The sequence below is a fragment of the Phocoena sinus genome, chromosome 10 (genome assembly GCF_008692025.1).
Source record: "Phocoena sinus isolate mPhoSin1 chromosome 10, mPhoSin1.pri, whole genome shotgun sequence".
NCBI classification, from domain to species: Eukaryota; Metazoa; Chordata; class Mammalia; order Artiodactyla; family Phocoenidae; genus Phocoena; species Phocoena sinus.
In genome coordinates, this window is record NC_045772.1 from 79,678,840 (window position 1) to 79,703,449 (window position 24,610).

The following is a 24,610-nucleotide window of genomic DNA, read 5'->3' on the forward strand; positions in this document are numbered from 1 at the left end:
GAAGTGGTAGTAGCTAAATACCTATAACCCAGTAGATTGTAACAAGCTCCACAAGAGCAATAACCTTGGCTGTCTTATTAACCAATCTAGCTACAACACCTAGCAATGTGCCCATTAAGGTACGCTATTAAATTGTGTTAGCAGGGGCTTCCCCAGTGGCGCAGGGGTTGAGAGTCCGCCTGCCGATGCATGGGACACGGGTTCGTGCCCCGGTCCGGGAGGATCCCACGTGCCACGGAGCAGCTGGGCCCGTGAGCCACGGCCGCTGGGCCTGCGCGTCCGGAGCCTGTGCTCCACAACGGGAGAGGACGCAGCAGTGAGAGGCCCGCGTACCGCACAAAAAAAAAAAAAAAAAAAAAAAAAATTGTGTTAGCAACTAACTCAGTGTTAGGCAAAATGTTCTTCAAAATGTCTAATAATTTACACTATCTATATACACAATCTATAACTGTCATTTGGTCACTAATTACTGATTCAGCTCCTATACAATTAAAAAGTGTACCACGCATGTGTGAACTCAATGATATAAAATAAATACAGTACATTTAGGAATAGGCAACAGGGTTTACAGCATGTGGAAATACAGTTTAGCTTATGGATTACATCTTTAGGTTTTAGATACCCTATGTCCACATTTGTGCCAGGATGCAAAAGGAAAAATTTAGAGGAAATGAAATTAATATCACAATACTATAAACAAGTACTCTGAAATGAAAAAAATGAAAGAAAGTCAACCAAAGGACATACACTTTAAAATCCAACCCAAACACCTTGCTTTAGTAATACTTTCATAAAAATTATTGGCCCTTGAAGTCCAACATTGAACTGAATCATTATTTGCATAACTGGGCACTGACTCACACTTTAACTTGCTTTCTTCAGTATTATTTCAGGAAGACTTCTTTATTTTCCATTCCATACCATATGTAGAGTCCAGGTATGAAAGATGCATCTTTATTTTTGAAAAGACCAATTTTATGAGGTTAGTGGAAAGTAAACAGGTTAAAAATTTTTTTCCCAAACACCATCATTTTCTCTTTTCTTTTCCATTGTCTAAAGCTTATCATTCGTCTCTACTTTCAAGCTACCAACTGAAAGAAAATTTCCTATTTTAAGTATGCATTTTCAATAAAACTGTCTGATAGTTAGGTGGCCTGAAAATGAAAATTAAGAATATATTTCTTATGGAATTCACATATGGAATTCCACTACCTCGTTTATAAACAAAAAGGGAGGTTAAAAAAAATTGACATCTGTTTACTTCACATCTAAAACCTTCACAGAAAACAGTAATATTAATTCTTGTTAGTCATTGGTATATGGCAACTGTGATGCCTCTTCCAGAAGATGAAAAACAGAACATCAGTATGGGTAGAGGAAAAAGTTTTGTCCTCTCACTACACTTTTTACTTCCTACAACAATACTACTTTTAAGCACAAGCCCTTCATCCAAATTTTTAGGCCTCATTACTACAAATTCTACTCAACTTCTATGCAACTTCCACTTAAGGGAGTACTAAGTTTTTCTTTACATATATTACAATGTTGGCCTTTTTCTTTCGTAAAATTAGTAATCTGAGAATAAAACCTGTAGCTCAATGTTAAAAAATGTTTAGAAATAATTATACACATCTTGATTTTCTCTGGGTCTTAATATTCCACCCTATCTATTTATTCCCTGATCCTGATTTTTTATTTAATATATAGTTTTCTACTTTGATGTTTAAAATCAAACAAGACACTCAAAACTTTTGTGGAAAGAAATGAGTTGCAAATAAATAAATGCAAAACTACTGTAATTTTTTTTGCTTACTAAATAACAACCAAAGCTACAAATACCCAAATGGAAATTTGAGTTGAAGTATAGTCCTGATATTTTTCTCTAGATAATGATGTAAGGTAGATGGAAATATCTATAAGATTCAATTTTCCTGTATTTTTGAAGGGTTGATAGCAATACAGAACATCAATTAAATCTGCGATGCCTTTGAAAGGCACAGAAGTTTAAAAGTAAACCTACAGGGCTTCCCTGGTGGTGCAGTGGTTAAGAATCTGCCTGCCAAGGCAGGGGACACAGGTTCGAACCCTGACCCGGGAATATCCCACATGCTGCAGAGCAACTAAGCCCGTGAGCCACAACTACTAAGCCTGCACTCTAGAGCCCGCGAGCCATAGCTACCGAGCCCGCGTGCCTAGAGCCCGTGCTCCCCAACAAGAGAAGCCACAGCAAGGAGAAGCCCATGCACCACCACGAAGAGTAGTCTCCCCTGGCTGCAACTAAAGAACGCCCGTGCCCAGCAAAGACCCAATGCAGCCAAAAATAAAATAAAATAATTTTTTAAAAAAAGCAAACCTAGAGAATACAAATTAGTAGAGTGCTTCTACATTAACAAGGATATACGATACAAGGGAATCCTTTGAATTCTGTATACAATAAAATGTTTCATTTATCAGTTTTCGTTTCTTTTAAAAAGCTGTCAAGTTTTCTGTAAGTAGAGATTTAAAACTGTCTTAGAGGGCTTCCCTGGTGGCGCAGTGGTTGAGAGTCTGCCTGCTAATGCAGAGGACGCAGGTTCGAGTCCTGGTCTGGGAGGATCCCACATGCCGCGGAGCGGCTGGGCCCGTGTGCCATGACTACTGAGCCTGCGCATGTGGAGCTTGTGCTCCGCAACGAGAGAGGCCGCGATGGTGAGAGGCCCGTGCGCCGCAATGAAGAGTGGCTCCCGCTTGCCACAACTAGAGAAAGCCCTCGCACAGAAACCAAGACCCAATACAGCAAAAATAAATAAATAAACTCCTACCCCGAACACCTTAAAAACAAAAAACAAAAAAACGTAAAACTGTCTTAGAAAATGGCTTTAAAAATCATTAAAATATTAAATCTGCTAAAAAGTCTACAAAAGATATATAAGAAGTATCCCAAATGGTCCGTCAAGTTTAATCTTGCTGAAAAACTAATCCTATTTAAGTACCAGCCACATCTCACAATTGTAGAGGAATAAAGATGGATTTGTATTTTAATTCTAAGCAGACTCTGTGTACTTAGAGAAATGGCACAGAGAAAAAAAATGAGAGATTCACTGGAGAGAAAAATACGGATTGCCACAAAAATATTTTAGACAACAAAGGCTGAAACAAAGAGTGTGCTGAGCCATATCTGAGTTACTGATTAAGGAAGAAAGAATGTTACTGCTGCTGACCAGGCTTCATTTGCAAAGAAGAATATATATGCTCTGGAATGACAACAGGCATCCTATCTTGCAGAACATGAAGTCTGTTATTGCCTACAATACTTCTTACCATGGCATACTCTTTAAACAAAATGTGATGATATCCATATATTTTTTAAATGTAAAATTGAACACTTCTATAAAAATAAAGTAACTTTTCCTAAATAAAAGTCAGTCATCAAGCCCTCCCCATCCCCTGCTCCACTTCTACTGTGAGGTGGCTTCATTTCCTACATTCCCTCATTCATTCTGCTCCAGCCACACTGCTCTGTAGGCTCCCACTTCAGAGCATTTTCATTTGGCTGCTCTCCAGGCCTAATATCTTCACTCCTCACCATTGTTAAGTCTCTGCTCAAAAGTCACATTTTAAATGAAACCTTGATCACTGCATTTAAAATTGTGATCTACTCTTCGTTCCCCCAGTACTCCCGATCCCCGTTAACTTGCTCTGTTTTTTCATCACTTACTCACTTTCTATTTCAAAATTAACTTACTTTTTATTTATTACATACTCTCTTTCATACACTAAAATGTAAGTTCCGTGAATGGCAATTGGCTGCTGTTGTTGTTTTTCCTTTAATATATCAAGCATCTAAAACAGTACCTGGCACATAGAAGGCATCTAATAAATATTCCTTGGATGAATGTACATATGAACAAACTTGTTTCTTACCCATTTCAGGAGAAAAAGTACACTTAAACCCTATGGTAGATCAACTTTTTCTTACATAAGACATCAGATGTTAAGATACCTATTACTTTTAGTTAATAATCCAACATTGCCATTGTTCTCCTTTTCTGTTTACACATAATCCATCACTTTATTTTACTCCCTATTTATCTAACATCTTTCTTGAAAAACTAAATAGCATTTCAGAGCTGCTATCTTACAACATAAGCAATTAAATGCAATTGGTCCTTTTTTTTAGCAAGGCAGGATACTATGAACATTTATTCTACTACTACATTATAACAAATAGTACAATTCGACCTTTGCTCTTTAAAGTTTTTGAATGCTTTGTTATCATGCTTCCAGATGATATTCATTCATACATAAAATGACTATGTATTAGGCACTTAATATCACTATATTCTGTGCTAAACACAGAAAGACAGGCTTCATCTCAAACCTCATGGTTCTCACAGTCTAGATGGAAAGTTAAAATACTAAACAAGTAATAAAAATAACATGAATCAACATTTATATAGTGCTGTGTGCCAGTCACTGTTCTTAAACACTTCAGAACATGAACACATTTATCCTCACAATAACCCATAAAGGAAGTATTATTATTATTACTCCTAGTTTACAAGTAAGAAAAATGAGACTTTTTGACGTTTTTCAAAGGCTGGCCTTAACCCGAAGGAAAATAGAGAACCACTGGAGGATTTTAAGACACAGGATAAAATGATCAGATCTTAAGAATTATTCTGGGTCAGCATGGATATTGAATTGGAGTGAAACAAAATCACATGTAGTAATACGAGTCAAAGATGACTGCTCCCTAGGCGAACATAATGGCATTACTGAGGGAAAAAGCACTAAGGATTTGAGAGACTGAGGAAGAAAAGCAAGAGGATTTAATAATTAAATGCAAATAGAGAGTATATGTCCACTTCTAACAGTCCCTGACCCCACCAATTTCATATTACATTGCTGTTATTGACTTGCTATAGGGTAAATGAAACCATCAATATTTATGAACCATATATATTTAAGTTTTACAAGGAAAGTTTATGATTTAGAACCTAGAGAATTTTGCAAACTTGAACGCCAAGCCATCCTTCCTCTTCCTCACTTCCAACAGTTAAATTCTCTAAATTTTTCTGCCTAAATATCTTCTAATATCTCTCCCTCCTCTCCATCTTTATTTGTATTTCTCCACCTAAGACCTCCATCACATTTCTCTCCGAATGTTTCTGAAGAGATCTCCCTAATTCCATACATCTTCCTCCAACTCATACCTATCAACTACAAGAAACATCTTTCCAAAACACCAATATGTTCAGTGCCACTCAACTACCAAAAGCTTTTTGACAGCCCGCAGCAGCCTTTATCAGATTCTGCTAGTAAAACACCTCCCCCTCATATCCTATGCTAATATACCAAACCAGATACCCTCACTGTTGAAACGCCAGGACTACCTATTCTTCAAACAGGTCATGTTATTTCATACCTGCAGGACTCTGCAGATGTCCCTCCCTCTACAACAGCGGTCCCCAACCATTTTGGCACCAGGGACCGGTTTCGTGCAAGACAATTCTTCCATGCACAGGAGGTGGCAGGCGAGGGGATGGTTTCAGGACGATTCAAGCACATTACATTTATTGTGCACTTTATTTCCATTATTATTACATTGTAATATATAATGAAATAATATACAACTCATCATAATGCAGAATCAGTGGGAGCTCTGAGCTTGTTTTCACTTGCCACTTACTGACAGGGTTTTGATATGAGTCTGCAAGGAATTGATTTATTATGGTCTCTGTGCAGGCAAACCTCTCTGCTAAGGATAACCTGTATTTGCAGCCGCTCCCCAGCGCTAGCATCACCGCCTCAGCTCCACCTCAGATCATCAGGCTTTAGATTCTCATAAGGAGCGCGCAACCTAGATCCCTCGCATGCGCAGTTCACAGTAGGGTTTGTGCTCCTATGAGAATCTAACGCCGCCGCTGATCTGACAGGAGGCGGAGCTCGGGCGGTAATGCGAGTGACGGGGAGTGGCTGTAAATACAGATGAAGCTTCGCTTGCTCACCTCTGGCTGGGCGGCCCAGTTCCCGGGGGTTGGGGACCCCTGCTTTACAAGACTTCCCTTCCCTACTGACGACCTGACAAAGACCTGTTAATCTTCTGAATCTAAATTCTAATGACTTTTTCTCCTTTGTGATCTTGCATACTTAGTATACTAGCTCCATTCTAAACCTCATCAGACTGTATGGCAATTGCTTACATTTATTCTTCCATTCATTCTCCCAATGAAATTACGTTTCTATCTTCATCGTGTGACACAGTTTCTGGGAGAGTATACGTAGTCTAGCTTGTTGCACTGAATTCAGGTGCAAAATTGTAGGTGCTAAAGGGCTTTTAACTCTCAAGACTGAAAGCCATGGTGAGATTATAGGAAATCTGATTCTAAATAACAAGTATATTACTATACATGAAACAAACAAAAACTCTTACCAATTTTTAGGAAAAAGTTAACAGTAAATGTCCAGGAGCTATAAAAAGAAAACTACAAAACTCAATTGAGGGATATTTAAGGAGTCTGGAATAAATGGAGAAACATACCCACTAAATAGAATGATTTAATATACAGAATAATGTTAATTTTCCATATATAAATCTAAAAATTTAATGAAATTTCTATCAAAATCCCAACAGGGCTTTCTTTTTAAATTTAACTGGTTTAATGATTTTAAAATCTAACTGGAAGATTAATAGGCAAGATTAGCTAAAAAAAAAAAAAAAAGCATAGCCCTATTAAATATCTAAATGTTCAATTAAACAGAAAATAATCCTCATACTATATGGCAAAGTGTAAATAACCCTCATATATAAAGATTTCCATAAATCATTAAAAATAAGATGAACAGAATTTTTTAATGGACAAAGGAGAAATACATAAAATTCAAGGATGAAATGAAAATGATCAATAGCATAAGGAAAAAATCATACATACTAATAAGAAAATGAAAATTAAGAAAGCAAGAGATATATCTTACTTCTCTCATTGGCAAAAAGACTGGTAATACATAGTGTAGGCAAGGATGTGGCAAAATAGGCACACTCATTATTTCTTGGTAAAAGTGTAAATTTATACAATATTCTAGAAGACAAGCTGATAGTATCTGTTTTAACACTGTTAGCTCTAAGGTATGAAATTAAAAGCAACTTTCACAGAGTTACAGATTTCTATATTAGAATTTTTTATTGTACTAGACTGTGTTGCTAGAAAAATTATGTTTTAAGAAAAAGAGCAAAAGAAAATTTATAAGACAGAAGAAATAATAAGGAAGGCAGAAAAAGTATACTTAGACACATATAAAACGTACACGTATTTAAAAAAAAGATAAGAAACTATCTGGGAAGCATATTACTTGTGTAAAAGAAACTGTAACAAAATAGGGGAGAGTTCAAAAGCCAAGTGGGGAACAAGTCTGAAATGATAGGAGGAAAAAGTCTCATGAAGTTGAAAGCAAAAGAGGGGTCAATGATTTTAAAAATGGATGAGGTCCTTCCTTGGTGAAGTCTTAAAGCAAAAGCAGGACCTGAGCTGTTGCCACATCCATAAATTCCTATGCAGTAAAGAGCAGGTTAGTGTTTGCCATGAAGGTTACCTTTTTCAGATTCTGGAGGTTTCGTGCTGTTCTGTGATTTCAGACACTGCCATAACTTGTGAAACTCCCTGGCAGCCAGTCTGTAACTTTAGAAGCAGATGGAGTAGGTAGCATATTTATATTTATTTTTCATTATTAAAATGCTCTCTACTCTGTATCTAGAGCTGACACAAGATTTTCTTATAAGATGTTATTTAATAGAATACAAGGATAATATAGGTATTAGGCTCAAAAGAAAATACACATTTCCTAATAGTTTTATCACAAAAACCTCCTTCAAAACCATAAATTCCTTAAGTAGCTTTTTAATATGAAATTAAAAGTATTTTACTTTTATCTTTTTAAAAATTGAATCCAACTTAATTTTAGCATAGAGATGGCTCACAACAGGGAACATTAAATGGATGATGAAGTACACTATAGCATTACTTACAAAACACCTATACTCCATGTCTTAGTCTGCTCAGGCTATCATGACAAAATACCATAGGCTCGGTGGCTTAAACAACAGGCATTTATTATTTTTTTTTAACATCTTTATTGGGGTATAATTGCTTTGCAACAGGCATTTATTTTCTCACAGTCTGTAGGCTAGAAATCCAAGATAAAAGTGCCAGTATGAATGGTTTCTAGAGAGAGCTTTCTCTCCAGCATATAGCTTAGAGAAAGCTGCCTTCTAGCTGTGTCCTCACATGCCAAAGGGGAGAGAGTAACCTAGCTTTCTGGTGTCTCTTATAAGAGCACTAATCCCTTCATGAGGGCTCCACCCTTACGACCTCATTGAAACCTAAAGATCTCCCAAAGGCACCATCTCTAAATACCATCACATTGGGGGTTAGGGCTTCAACACATGAATTTGAGCATGGGGGAAGTGGAGACACATTAAATCCATAGTACTGCACAAGCCACCAACCATTTCAGTCAACCAGCTAACCAACCTACATTTTTTTATGTGCCAAGCACTATTCCAGGAACTGATAATAATTTAAAAAGGCAGATAATGTCTCCCCTTCCGGGAACTTCCATTCTGAGAAAAAGGAAGAATAGTCAAACAATAAATACATAAACAAGATTCTGCTAAGTATTTTGAGGAAAATAAAATACGAGTGGGTTAGGGGGAGCAGAAACTACTTTAGCCAGAGAAATCAGAAAAAGGTTACCTAAAGAAGTGGCCTTTCAGTTGAGCTAAATCATGAAGATGAAGTAGGAACGAACAAGTTAACCAATCACAAAATGCTCAGAAAGCATTTATTCTACATACTCATCTTTCCAAAGTTTCAGATTTTAGCCACTATTCTCTGTATTGTTAAAGGGTTTTAGATAGTAAATTCCTTGACTATTCCCTTCAAAATCACAATATCTTTCCTCCTTCAGATAGAATACGTAAAGACACAACCCTCCTCAGCAAGTAAACACTCAAAGAGAAAAGGAGATAGAGCTCTTCAAAGCAATTCTTATCTATTAACATGTAGCAAATATGCCTTAGTCACCGCTTTCCACATTAAATGTTTCTGCCTGAGAAAAGTCTAAACTTTTAAGATCATCAAAGAAATACATAGAAAACATATAGACCCTGGGAGCCACCTAATCCTGCCTCAGTTTGGGTGTGTCTTCTCCTTCAACATTCATTTCTGGCTGCTGTGAGTGTAAATGCATCTTTTCTCCATTACTTTATACTCAACTATCTGGTTGAGAGAGAAAAAGGCACCATGACTTACCTACCAAATAAAGTATTCTACATGGATTTTTAAAGAATTTGCTTCAAACCAGTCTTTTCATTTACTGGTGAGGTCTGTGGCTTTGTTCTAGAATGGTTGAGGTCAGAGTTTGACCTCAGATAAGTAGGAAAATACAGTAAATACATCCCTTGAGATTGTAAACTAGAGTATTCAAAAATAACAGGTTTGCCTCACCACTGGATGAGAATGAGGCTTAGCCACATTATAAGCCCATGTTTTCCTATTTTTTGGCAATACCATTACATGCACACACACAAAAATCTATCACTAAGCACTGCTCAAAAACATTTACTGGGTACAAAAAAATCTGTGTGCGCTCTAAGAATTCTCCTTGGACGATTTACAATCTAGTAAAGAAGGTAAAACATGCACTCCTAATGTGACAAATGTGCTTACAAACACCCTCATAGTAAATGGGATTACTGTAAATAAACATTAAAATTACATTTTACCAAATTACATGATCCTGAAAAGACAATTTTAAAAGTTATTTAAATGTGTAAGACAAGTTAAAGATCAAATTCAATGTCACACAATAAGAATCATGACAATTCTATACCATCTCTGAAATGCGTTCATATAAGCCTTTGCATTAGTATAACTCACAAGGGGTCATGTACTATCTAACTTTAAAAGAAATTATGGCTCTGAAATTAGCATTCAGCCTTGAATCACTCACAATTAAAAATGAGTAAAACTTTTAAGACCAAATGAATATATAAAAGTATTGGGTGGCCCAAAAGTTCGTTCGGGTTTTTTGTATGGGTTATTAACGTTACAGAAAACCCCAAACGAACTTTTGGGCCACCCAATAATATATGCTTGCTGAAGAAATTTTATGCAGAATCATATTATGAGAATTTAGGTACCTAAATTTAAGGTAGACTCAATCCAGTTCTTTGTATAAATTTTTTTTGAAGGAAGTCTTCTCTTTAATGAAGGTAATTCATTTAAATTGAGAAAACTATTTTTAAATTTAAAAGCAGGTTAAAAACCCTTTGTTTTCTATTTACTATAATATTTGAAGGTTCATTTAAACTAGCCAAAAGTTTACTTGATTTTTTGTTTTTAAATATTTTACATTTCTAGATAAACTACTTAAAATTTCTAAATATGTTGAAACTTATTTGGAACACAAAAAAGTCATTTCACATATTTAATCAAATCTAAGATGCATATTTCATCACACTTTAAGGTTTCTGAAATTACGAAATGTTATATTTTCTGTCCCCTCAAAATCTATTATCAAATTGATGGTGTGTCTTTAAAAATCTATGTTATCTTAAATTTGTGAAGGTACTAGCAAACATTTAAAATTTCTGTTATTGTATAAGGGAGGAAAAACATTTTCACAATGGTCAATTAGCCTGTAGAACTGAAGATGGTATTATTCTAATGACTTCAAAATTATTCAATTTAGTTTCGATAAATAAAAGAACAACTTGATTTTCTGAATTATTAGAACAGGAATGATAAAAAATCACATAATACCTTCAGAATATGAACCAGCATGAAATTTCCAAAAGGTATGCCTACATTGTCAATTCTCAATAATGTCCCCAATCTTCGCATTCTTTGAAACTGAACGGTCAATTTTCTCATTACTACTGTTACTTATGAACAAATAATCCAATTGTTAAAGTATACATTTTTCCCACTGGTAGAACTAAAAAAAATGTTTTTGTTTTTCTAAAAACTGCATATTTGGATGATAAAATGGGGGGGTTGGTTTCCTAAAATGTTTATAGTATTGTTATTGTTTAAACTGTATCCAAAAATCTAGTGTTTTTATAAACAAGAGTTTAAGCTGTTTTCATTTTGTAGAAGTATATCATTTTTATTTGCTAAAAATGATCCTCATTTAAAAGAAAAAGCTGCTAACTCCTAAGTTAGGGAAAGGTTATAACACCTAAGTTAGGGAATAAAGATAATGAACGAGGAGAAATAGTATAAAACTTAAGTGTTTATTCTCAAGATAATTAATATTTTGCAGGGGGGAGGGAATGAGTTAAGGTCCTTATTAGGAACATCAATCATGATGTTGGTGATCTGTATCTACAGATACAGGTAAAAAGGTATTAATACAAGTTATATGTTGTAAGACAAAAAAATCAAATGAGTAGTAGCCATTTAGATACTCTTGTAAACACCCTCCTCCTCAAATTAGTTGTTTAAAGCTTTTTACTTCCCTTGAAAAAATGGAACGAAGCATGCGAAATTCAGTGACAATCAGGAAAAAGGAATATAACTGACTTTCTAAATAACTGAAGATGAAAACAAAGAATAGAGTAGTAGTTTTCCCAAGTAGTTTTTTTTTATTCTCTAGACATTTTCTTCTTCATTTCAACAATTCTCACAGGCACCTACAAGTACCAAGCAATAGTATGTAAAAATGAGTAAGACACGGTCTTTACCCTCAAATTTTATTAAGCAATATTGAGACCTACAACTCCCTACAATCTAGTACTAATTCCATAAAGAGGTAAATATCCTTGGGGAAAGCATATGTTTAATCTTTGCTAACCCAGATTATTCCCTTTAATAACAATTAACAGTGAGAGAATACTGGGAATATGGTAGTAATGATGGTACAGTTTTCAGATCTCTCAAAATTCCCTCACAAAAACACATAGAGCACCTAAAAAAGTAGGACCAAAAGCTCATACTCATTATCTATCACAAAAATAGATGTCACAGTATCTCTGAGAATGCCAGAATATAAGCAAGTAAAAATAAACCAAGAACAGTCTCAAGATCTGCATGGCATCAGAATCTGGGCAAGAGGAAAGATGAAAGCAACAGGGTATCAGACAGACATGAGAACTCCAGAACAGCTAACAGATACTCACCAGAGAGGTCAGCAGGCCAATATGAGGACAGCAAGTAAGACAGAGGAGCCTAACATTCTAATAAGTACAAGTGGTCCTCAGTAGGGTATCAATGGCCCAGGATACACTGGGTCCAATAAACTCTAAATACTTTCAAGAGAAAGCCCCACATTGAGGAGAAAAAGCTGAGAACAGAGTCCAAATTGACCAAGCCAGAGACAACAAAACGAGGAAGGAAAAGAAGATCAAGTCAAAGTGAAAAAAGGGAACAGAGTCAGAAAATCTACAAATGTTGCCACATCCTTCTAACCTGACAGAAACATTAAAGCACTATACAATCATGAGGGGGAAAAAAACTGCCTTAAATCACTCCTCCAGTTAAAAAGATCAAGAAAACTAATTTCACATAAAAACAAATAACAGTAAATTATGTCAAATGCTATGCAATGTTTTATATAGATAGATAGATAGATAGATGGAACAGTATGACAGCCCTACATAAAATAAAAGCACAGCAGAAATATATATTTTAAAAAGAAGTTTTAAATTCTACCCTTGTATTTCAAACTGAGTTAAAAGACATTATGAAAGTGATAAAGGAGATTACAGAACAATATGAATCATAATTAGAAAAACTCAGAAATGATGCGAGAAATTTCAGAAAAAAATTTTAACAGAATAAATCATTTCAGAAATGATGACTAAACTAAAAAGAATATAACATTAAATAAGCTAAACTGAAAATACCTTAGGAGAACTGGAATAAGAGAGGAAACACATTTTAGATCAAAAAGAAATGAAGAAAGATGAAAAGGATTCAAGAATAAAGGGTAATACTGAAGACAGAGAGTAACCAATAAACACATAATAAGAGTCATCAGAACAAATAAAACATAGTAAGAAAATAAAACAAGTATTAAATTTATAATTAATAAAAACTCCTGGGCTTCCCTGGTGGCGCAGTGGTTGAGAATCTGCCTGCCAATGCAGGGGACACGGGTTCAAGCCCCGATCTGGGAAGATCCCGCATGCCGCGGAGCAACTAGGCCCGTGAGCCACAGCTACTGAGCCTGCACAGCTGGAGCCTGTGCTCTGCAACAAGAGAGGCCGCGATAGTGAGAGGCCCGCGCACCGCGATGAAGAGTGGCCCCCCCTTGCCACAACTAGAGAAAGCCCTCTCACAGAAATGAAGACCCAACACAGCCATAAATAAATAAATAAATAAAATTTTAAAACGGTCACCTAGCTTTAACAATGATTAATTCATAGTCATTTTTAAAAAAAAAACAAAATTCCTTGACATTTAGAAGGAGGAATTGAAACTATATATGTATATTAAAGGACACATTGGAAATCTAGGGAAATCAACCTAGAATGACCAATACCAGGACATATTACAGTAAAATTATTTGACTTTAAAGAATAAGAAATTAAAAGAAGAGTAGATGAAATTAAGCAATACTTCATAATAAAAGAAAATGGAATAATATATTTAGATACCCATAAAAAGAAAAAAGAATAAGGAATCTCTTAATGAACCACTATGGAAGGGCCTCCAAGAAATATGCTTCAAAAAGGAAGGGGGGGTCTTCCCTGGTGGTGCAGTGGTTGAGAGTCCGCCTGCCGATGCAGGGGACACGGGTTCGTGCCCCGGTCCAGGAAGATCCCACATGCCACGGAGCGGCTGGGCCCGTGAGCCATGGCCGCTGAACCTGCACGTCCGGAGCCTGTGCTCCGCAACGGGACAGGCCACAACAGTGAGAGGTCCGCGTACCGCAAAAAAAAAAAAAAGTAAGGGAGGAGGTGAATTTTTTAAATAAATAACAAAAGTGCATTTATTTAGTACACTACCATCTGTTTACAGGCATTCCTCGGAGATACTGTGGGTTTGATTCCCAATCCACAATACTAGCCATCATCTGAGTCTTCAGTGAGTCCTAATCTTTTGGCTGGTGGAGGCTCTTGCCTCAGTGTTGATGGCTGCTGACTGATCAGGGTGGTGCTTGCTGAGGCTGGGGCAGCCGTGGCAGTTTCTTGAAATAAAGCAGCAGTGAGGTAGGCCACAACGACTGACTCTTCCTTTCACAAATGATTTCTCTGTAGCATGCAATGCTGTTTGATAGCATTTGACCCACAGTAGAACATCTTCCAAAATTGGAGTCAATCCTCTCAAACCCTGCTGTTACTTTACCAATTCAGTTTATGTAACATTCTAAATCTGTTGTTGTCATCAACAATCTTCACAGCATCCTCACCAGGAGCAGATTCCATCTCAAGAAACCACTTTCTTTGCTAAACCAAAGAAGCAACACCTCATCCTTTCAAGTTTTATTATGAGACTGCAACAATTCAGTCACATCTTCAGGCTCTTCTTCTAATTCTACTTCTCTTGCCATTTCCACCACATCTACAGTGACTTCTTCCACTGAAGTTTTGAAACCAAAACATAAAATCTTTATTTTCCTTTCATTTTCCCCCAGGGCTTTCTCAGAATATGGATAATCATTTTTAAAGACAGGTGAATAAATAGGATATCTTCAAGCTATGTGTAATTTGTATTTCTTTCAGTATTCTCTACTACTAAGTAGGACTTCAACTACATTTTGGGTTAGCTATGCAGAACTGGTTAATTCCTCACATACCAGGTTATCAAGTTAAATGCTCAAGGTATCAAGACATTGCTCTAATGCCATAAAGCATAATTACTACAGTAGTCTCTGGCTAAGGGCCCAACTTTCCAACACCTGACTAGTATTCACTTTAAAACAGTACACAAAAATATTGAGAATAGTATCTATTCAAAATGATGTAATGTAACCTTTGAAATCAGCAACAGAACACAGGTAATACTCTGAAGCAGTATAAATACATTTATGAGATCAATTTAAAGTCCTCTGAAACACTGTGTTTTCACATCACTTTTTTAAAATTAAATTCTCAAACTGAATAATCAACATACTATAACTAAGAGACATTTCAATAGGAAATGGCATTTGGAAGCACAGACACAACCTTTAAAAAGTTTGTTCAGGAAATTCCCAAAACTAGCCATAGCTACCAATACCAACAACCATCAGAGATGATAATTTAACAATCAGCTGCATCTATTAATTAAACTTGTTAAAATGTGGCCACAGTATGAAATGTACAGTGTGAGAAGCTTCCAAGTCTCTTCAGTGCTCGTCACAGGTGTGGATGTACTTGCTATGAGTCAGAGACAAAAGACAAAAGAGATTGGAATCCAAGTTGTACTTAGAGGAGCTCTCTATTCATGTTTCCTGAAAAGTTCTTTAAATAGCTACCGCTGACACATGGAGCATGATTCACTTTTCTTCCTCTGCTTAGGCTCACACCCTGAATAGCACAGGAAAGGAGAGGTAGTGCACACCCCCACTGTACTGCAGAGTTCACGGTATTCCTTATTTCCTTCTGTTTATGGGCACATTCACACTGCTCCACCTAACCTGGTAATTAGACCATACCACATAAAACCACACTGTTAGAATTCTCTAAAATAGTTAATATTGCTCTTTTTAAAAAGTTTTAAGGGTTTTACAAACATTCCATTTATTAATTACTCCATCTCGTGTCAGATTAAAATATTGACAAAGGCACACCCAACACTGGTCTAAGCGGAGGTAGATTTCTTACAAAATTGAAAATTCGAGCACTATATTTTGATACCATGTGAAAATACTTGGATTTTTCATGGTGATGAATAGGTATGAATTTTGTTTGCTTTTTTTTCTCTGTATTGTCCACGTTTTCCACAATAAACCTATTATTCTTATAAATATACAATCATACTAACATTTTTTAAGGAGAAAGGCTTCTCAGTCAATTTAATTCAGTCTTATCAGGACTAATTTTTGTACTCCTGGATATTTTGCTTTATTTAGGATACCATAGAGAGGCAGGCACCAATATATTATCCCTGTCATCAAAAATAGCAGAAAACTTTTTCTATTTCATTAAGCTCCACAAATATTTAGAAGACCCGTATGCTATATATGTCTTAATATAAAAAAGATGTGGATTGCCATAGTCTACAGAAAATACATGGTAAATATATTGACTTTCAAATATCTGAGGGATGACTTGCAGACCATAATTCAAGCAAGAAATTTAATATATATTTTCATGATTTAAAAACTTACTTTTGCTAAAATTTCATCCTACATATATTTAGCATAGAGTGGCCTCCTTTGATACTCACAAATTTAATCACATCTCTTATTCCTAAGAAATTATTAGATACAACCAACTTTGTACCAGTTTTTAAAAAAGGCTATATACCCAGAAAGAAATGAATTACATAAAGGTCAAACAGTGACGGTCAAGATTTTCTAAATTCTTAATGATCAGGTACAATACAATTTAAATATATTTATTAAAAATACATTTCCAGGAAGTCTAACACATATACCTATTTATGTACAAACTTGGTAAGTATGAAGTAGATATAGAGATTTATGGATTATCTCACAAACTGAGTTATGCATATTTTTATTTTCCCCTCTTCTATCTACAAGGACTCTATGAGTTGATTACTTAAGCTGTTTTCCTTAAAAACTTTACTCAAAATACCTGCTTTAGATTAATGTATTTTAAGCTTGAATTAATTTTCTGCTGTAGCTACAATAAAGAATATTTAAAATTTAAAATGTTCCTTTTTATTTCACTTCTAAACTAAGATGAAATAGATGCACTTCTCCCTATTTTTCTCAAGAAGTACAGCTAAAAGACCTGGACATTATCTTTAAAACAAATGTAAGAAGACTGCAAAGGGGGACAAGAAAGCAGACCACCTGCGGACTTGAGGAACCAAGGAATGACACAGCAGCAAATTTTGTGAGTTTTCTTTTAGCCTCCTATATCCCAAACTAGGTACTGGAATGACCAGCAACCAGGAAATTCCAATGGGCACAAACACAAACAGCCCCAAGGAAAGCTATCCCCCTCCATCCAAAGGTCCACAAAAGGGGCAACCTAGCAGAACAGATAACTGGTAGATAATAAGTGCTCTATGAGAGCCAAACCCCACGGGAAAAAAAAAAATGTGATCCCATCTCCAGCTCTATAAGCAAAGGCCAAAATGCTAAACCCAGACTCTACCCTCACCCAGCAGGTACATAGAAACTAAACAGTGTGCCTGCCTTTGAGTTCAATTTGTCTATTAGACCTCCTAGTACACTTTTCTATCACTTATTTGGCCAAGGTGATAAAATACTCCCTAAGTTAGTTTACTCTTTTTTCCACATAGTATAAAAAGGAGAGAGGTCCTTTTTGGTACTGAAGTAAAATCACCTAAAAAATGTTTTCTTGAGACGTACTGTTTCTAGTAAAAGGAAAGTATTTTTAAATTGAATATTAGTTTTGAAGACTCAAGTTGTTACTCTTAGATTACCACTATTAATAGTAAAAGCAATAAGACAACAATGATAATGTCACTAGGCGTTTACATTGGTTTTCACTATGGAAAGCTCAAAATGTTGTATACCAGGTGTTAGATGGTCTCTCAGGTATGTTATTGTTCCCATTAACAGATTCAGAAACCGAATTTGCAAAGGTATCTGTCTCACTAACGGGCCCAGAATAAGTCACTCAATGTAGAGAGAAGAAAACACAAAGTTCCAGTAATCAGTACTGAACCTTCCAATAAGCACCCTAATTCCAAGTATGGAGCTATAAATGTGGCTGTACACAATGTAATTAGCCCTTGGGCAGCAGGGTGCGTTATATTAGTGAATTCATTCATTCATTCAGGAGTATTAATTGAGCCCACATTACATGCCAAGTATTGCTCTAGGCACTGGAAAGTTCCCAATCTCATGGAGCTTACACTCTGGTGAGGGTAAAAGAACAAATAAACAAATCAAAATAAAATAACAATTGTTATGAGGAGGGGGGAAAAAAGCAAAGAAAGGGGGCTAGGGAATGCTGAGCATGTACACAGGTTCTTATTTTCTATAGCATAGTCAAAGAAAGCTTCCACAAGAAGGTAGCATTTGAGCAACTTTCTAAAGGAAACTAGGGTTCACTGAGAGTTGTTAAAAAGTATAATTTTCAAAAAGTTAAAATGTGACTCATATAAATATAAATGAAACACATCAAAGACTTATACTACTCTTTATTAATATAAGAATCATTTATGTTAACAGAAGGAATCAGATGTTAAGACTGGTTCAAAGAACATTTGAATAGGCATACGAATAGAAATTTTAAATAACGGAGTGTTAGACAAAGCAAGAGTGCTAGATGGAGATAATGTCTAATGAATGTCCTACAGGGCAATAAACACTATTCTTTGAAATTCTAACAGAGAGATATTATTTGCACCTCTCCTGTGAAAAAAATTAATTAACGTGTAATGTCAATACAACTGAGACTTTTAATCAATAGTAAACAGTGAGTCACATTCACAGTGAGTACTACATTCTTTTAAATAATCCTTGAGTAGGTCTAGTAAGTAATGCCCTCATAGGACACTGAAAGAACATACTGCTCACCATTTTCCTTGTTTTCAAGTTTTACATTTTTTAAACAAAGCCATGCAGATATCTGCAGGAAGAGCATTCCAGTCAGAGAAACTGAATGAATCACAAACTGTTTCCCTCCACTCACCACTCCAACAGGCAAGGAATGCCCTCAGTAACAGACTCACACATTCGCCTGGACCTTATTATGAATTCAGTGTAAGTAAATAGCTGGGGGCGAACTGGAAAAGTTGGAGAAGCCAGAAGATTTACACTGAAAGGAGAATGATAGTTGAGGTTGGGAAATGATTTGACTCACATTTTTTAAAAACACTACTCCACCTGCTGAAATAAAGACTCATGAAGGGAGAAGAGCACGGGTAGAAGCTAGAAGGCCACTTAGGAGACTATTAAAACGATCTAGGCAAATAAACAAGTAAATACATAGTTTGTCAGATGTGAAAAGTGCTATGGAGAAAAATAAAGCAGAATGTGGGAAGGCTGGTAGGGGATGTCAGCATTGTTTGGAAAGGTCTCCCTTGATAAGGTGATTATGTACACGGAGACCTGAATGATATAAAAAAGTAAACAATGCAGAAAATTGAGGGACGAGTGCTCTAGACAAAGGGATAAAGCAAAGCGATTGAAGAGAAAGAATCAGGTAAAAGACAGGGAGGAGGAACACAAAAAAATGGAGGGCCTTGCAAACCATTTTAAGGACTTACTTGACTTTTAGTTTGGGTGAGGTGAGAAGCCATTGAAGGTTTCCAAGCAAAGAAATGACATGAGCAGCTTTAACTATTAAACAGATCACAGTGGCTGTCATGTGGAGAATGGTCTGTAAGTGGGCAATGACAGAAGCAAAAAAGATTAGAATAGAAGATACTTCAGTATTCCAAGGGAGAAATAAGGATGGCCTAGAATAGGTTGGCAGCAGTGACCATAATGACAGTCAAAACCTGGATATTTTGAAGGTAGAGCCAACAGGTTTTGCTTAAGGAACAGACATGGGGTAAGCACAAAAAGGAATAAATGTGGGTTTCAGCTTTAGCAACTGGAAAGACAGAACTGCTATTTCCTGGGATGGGGAAGACTACAGAAGAAACAAGTTTGTTAAGGAAATTTGAGGAGAAGATGAGGTGACACTGATTACAAACAATTTATGAAAAAGGTTAAATATCTCAGTTTGGTGTTTATACGATTCTAAGCTCTTTTCAAATGTAATCACAATAAGAAAAATTGGAATGTCTAATTTCCAAATTGAGAAAATCATCAGAAACAGAATATTTTTCGCCAGGCTGAGTCTGAATCAGCTAACCTGCATGGCCTCTCAGGGATTCGTGCTCCTCAAAATGGCATTTATCATTAATTTCACACATGTTAGTCAGTATTTTACATATTTAAGCAAGTATCTGATGCTTCGTTCATAAAGTTTTCATTGAGCACTTTTTGAAGTTACATTACATGCTTCATCAAAAGGCCTACATACTAAATTTATAATTCACTGTTTTTACCTGAAGTTCTTTGTATCTATCTTGAAAAGAAATGGCCTCTTGCTCTTTTTCTTTAAGGAAATCTTTTTCCAAGACACTATGTTTTTCCATCAATGATTCCACATCCTAAAAGAAAAAAATCCAAGCATAAATTTTGTAATATTTAAAGGCATAAAATATATTCAGTTTTTTCAATGAACATATTTAGAAAATATGTGGTAAGGAAAGAACCCACCAGAAGTATGGTTTTCAAAGTTCAACAATATTATAAAACGTATGCTTCACTCTCATTCCCAGACCAGTATCAAACACTGCTATAACACTAAAATTATTCATGCTAATAAATAAATAAAAGCATCTAAACTAATTATAAACAACACTCTACCTATACTTTCTATAAATTTGCTAAGGTCTTTTTATAGAGATATTTGTAGGAAACAGAAATGAGAACACATAAATAATTTACTAAAATAGCTGTATTTCTAAGTAATCTTGTCAAATATCCCATCATGTCTGACTTCTCATAGGGACAAATGAATATTACAGATCTTCTAACGTACATAAGAAATACAACACTACCTGCTTTCAAAGTAAATAAAAATAAACCAGAAGGAAAGCATTCATTAGCGAAAAAACAAAATCTAGTAAAAGATGTTCATATCTTTAAAAGTACACCTTTAAAACTAGAAATTTCTTATCAAAGACTTTCGTAAGAGATGAGCTTGTATGACTGATTTAAACCTACAGCCAAAGAGCATAATAGCTTTTCCACTGCTGAATTTTTAATCAGAAGTTGGGATTATATCATATTTCCAGTATCTGCAATTCAAACATTTATTTTTTAGGCAAATGTAAATATACCTTTTTAATTCTCTGTTTTTCTTCTTCAGATACTTTGAGTTTCATCTCCAGACTTGAAATTTTCTGCTGAAGCTGTATGTTTGATACATTAGCTCCAGGATCCTCAGAATCATCCACAAGAGCAATTGTTCCATTACTTTTCTCCTCAGTTAAACCCAACGGAAAAAGTGAGATATCCAGATGAGTGTGTGTTGATTGCTGAATCTAAACCACATTAAAAAAAAAAAAAAAAAAACACAAGAGGGGAAAGTTTACACTGCACCAAGAAGGAAAACATCCAAAGGGCACCAGAAACCACATTTGGAAATTAAGTTGTAGCAAAGGTTCCGAAATTATTTCACCCTTTAAGTAAATCTACAGAAGACCTCAAACTATTACAACAACCTGATCTTTGCAATAAGAAACAAAATTTTCTGTAAACTTCAGAGTTTAAAGCATTTATTATTTTCCAAGCAAAGCATTAAAAACTTAAAACTTTTTCTTGAGAGTGTATATTAAGTATAAATACATCTGATACCAGTTCTTGAATTTACACACACTCAGAATTTGTTTATATACTAAGTTATAAATCAGATTTTAAAATTTATCAATAACCACTAATTGATCATCACTTTCTAGTAAAGATAACGGGTGACTCAAGATTGTATACAGCACTTTGGAAATCTGGAATAACTCCAGTGTCTAGCACAAGGCCTGGATCGATAAATATTTGAATGAATAAATGCTATGACCGCTGTGTTTTTGGCCTTATTCTAAAATTGAAATGAACACTCTAATACTTGAAAACATATGGTAAGCTTCCCTGAAAAGAGAAATCGTTTTTTTGTAATTATTTTCCTTTTTGAAGTTCACGATCTGCAATGCAAAACTAAGTCAACTTTAATAAAACATATTTGGTTTTCAAACAGTATTTTGGTAACTAACACTGCTTAAATACCTTGCAATTGGGCCACAAAACAAACACAGTATTCAGTTTTTAAAATTCTAGATATTAACCTCAAAGTTAGAGTATCTACAGGAGGGGGAAAAAAATGGAAATCAGGAAATCTTCAATTAAATCAGTATGCAATTTTTTAAGTAGGCAAAGTTCCTATAAAAATATGCTTGTCTTTACCTGTGCTTTAGGAAAAGTTTGACTGACAATGCTGTTGTCTGCATGTGTATTCTCTGGTGATGAAATGATGGGCTCAGAAGAGAGGCAGCCAACCGAAGGAGAAGTGTGGTCATGGTCCAATACAATCTCAGGAGAGGCTGGAGAAAGATGGACTCCAGATACTAAAGGAAAACAAACAAAACAAAACAAGGATCATTAAAGGGAAAATAAAGAACAGGTTGAAGGGAAGAAAGAGAGTAGAGGGAGGGAAAGAAAAAGGGGTAAGGAAAGTAAAAGCAATGAGATAGAAAATGAGGATTCTATGACTATTTTTCAGGGATTTTTATCTGAGATCTAAAACTAGTGTTTCTAAATTGAACAGGACATTTCCATGTGAGACCCAAGCAAACAAAACAACTTAATAATGTCTTAACGTCTACATACTAACACATTACCATAAGGGGTGCATTTGCAACTCAGAGACATTATTCAAATATATTATTTACCTATTCAATTAGTTAAGAAAAAGCACTAGCATGCCTACCAGTGCCAAACACAGGCACTAGGTACTGAGGAGACAGCAATGAGCAGGACACGCATCCATGTACTCCATGACCTTATGACCCAGGAGGGAAGTCAAATGAAATACTTATGACAATAAAGCGAGCTAAGGGGAAGAACAATGACGTTAAAATAGCTAATCCACTGTCTCTGTGTTAATTTCTTCTTTTACAACAGCAAAAGATTTTTCATGTTAAAGTCAATTTTAGTTGTTTCCACATAAAAATAATGTTGAAATGCAACTCTGTAATTAGTTTCACAACAAAATATTATTAGATTGTGATTAGGGTTCAAATACAAAGGTCACAAAAGGAAAGCCAATTCCAAACATGAAATAAGACAAAAATATTGATGATGGCAAAATAAACAGATATTACTTTATTTTCAAACGTTCTTTCTAAAAATTCAAATGCATTTGTATTGTGTGTTTTAAAATTTAAGAAGAGTTAACTAAATCATTTTTAACAGTAATTCATTTATACGTTTTGACTTTCTAAATTATAAAGACCTTTATTCCACATTGGCATCAGTAGCAACGTCAGTGAAGTTCTACCATAAATTCTGGAAGGCAGCTCACAATGGAAATTGCATTTTTCCCTGAAGAAAGACATTTATAACGTCATTAGGTATTAACAAACTAAGGAATGTATCAATTTTTTATTGGTACCATATAGGATTATTTAATTATCTTATATACACTTTCATTGTGTAGCAGTACTGTGTTTTTCAAATACTATGTGCCATACTGGATAAGGTATTGTAGCTTCTCCCACAAGCATTTCACTATTTTAACTAAAATACAGAAAACGGGAATTTCAACCCATGTTTGTACTTTACATATCTTTTTCAGAAAATTTTGCTAATCTTCACTATTCTATATGCTAACAGATTTCCCTAAAATGTCAAAATATTCTAACTTCTAATTCTAAATTACAATTATACCAAAAATATTACTAATTAGTTTTTAAAGGAATGAAAATAAGTACTATAGTATAGTGAAGAGGAATACAGCCTTATGATTAGAGCACAGACTCTGAAATCATATTGCCAAAGCAAGTGTACAACATCTGGCAAGTTTACTTAACTTCCTTCAGTTTCCTCATCTGTAAAACTAGCATAGAGGTGCTGATGAGGTTTTAAATGACTAAAATATGTAAAGCTTTTAGCATTGTGCTGAAATTATTTTCATCATTATTTCAAAGATTGTTAAAATTTGTTGGACAAGTATGTTTTACTTCCAGGCATAAAGGGTATGCGTGACTATGATCCTATGTTCAAGAAACCCTTAAAAATATCATTCTGATCCACCACCTGAACATTTTAACATCTCTTTATGTTATTCACATTTATAGCCATAATCTAAGACAAGATGTCATGTTGTCATGAGTTAAATTCTCATTCTGTAACATTACATGTTCAAGTATGCCATATTAAGGAAAGAAAGAGGGAAAGAGGCTAGAATAAAGGAAGGAAGGGGGAGAAAGGAAAGAAAAGAGATAAATAAGGGGAAGGCAAAGGGAGAGGTTGAGGGAGGAAAGTAGGGAGTGGGAGGAGGCCCCCTCACCCTCACACTTCCCACTAGTTACCACTATCATACTTTCCCTTCTTAACCAGATTTCTTGTCTCCATTTGCTTCTTCCTCACCCAACCCTCATCATGCCACTAGACCCACTTTTTATGATATTAATTTTCCTTTCAGGTATTATTAAGTCAAATGAACACTTCTTATTTTATCTTCCTTTAGTTCTCCAGAGCACATAATACTAATGACTCTCCCTTTTCCCTGAAACTCTTCCCTTGGCACCTGTAAGCCACTATATCCTAAATTCCTCCTAACATTTTAACTTTTTTTTTGTTTCCTTTTCAGGCTCTTTTCCACTCAGTCTTAATTTCATTGTTTCCTACACCCTCTGATCTTCTCAGTGTTCACATTATTCTTACCACTTTCAGAACCCATTATTTAAATTATCACCTATAAGCTAATGAC

At 35.3% G+C, this 24,610-nt stretch overlaps 1 protein-coding gene across 3 annotated transcripts in view; it reads right to left on the bottom strand.

Annotated features, from left to right (window-relative positions):
• The window catches only part of CCDC91 (coiled-coil domain containing 91), a 385,980-nt gene that overhangs the window by 233,561 nt on the left and 127,809 nt on the right, over positions 1-24,610 (bottom strand). For all 3 annotated transcript variants that reach the window (XM_032645518.1, XM_032645520.1, XM_032645519.1), the window contains exons 4-6: positions 22,084-22,244; positions 20,970-21,173; positions 20,130-20,234 (exon numbers count right to left, since the gene is read on the bottom strand). In XM_032645518.1, coding sequence (XP_032501409.1) covers positions 20,130-20,234; positions 20,970-21,173; positions 22,084-22,244 — 470 coding nt within the window. The remainder of the gene's footprint in view (positions 1-20,129; positions 20,235-20,969; positions 21,174-22,083; positions 22,245-24,610) is intronic.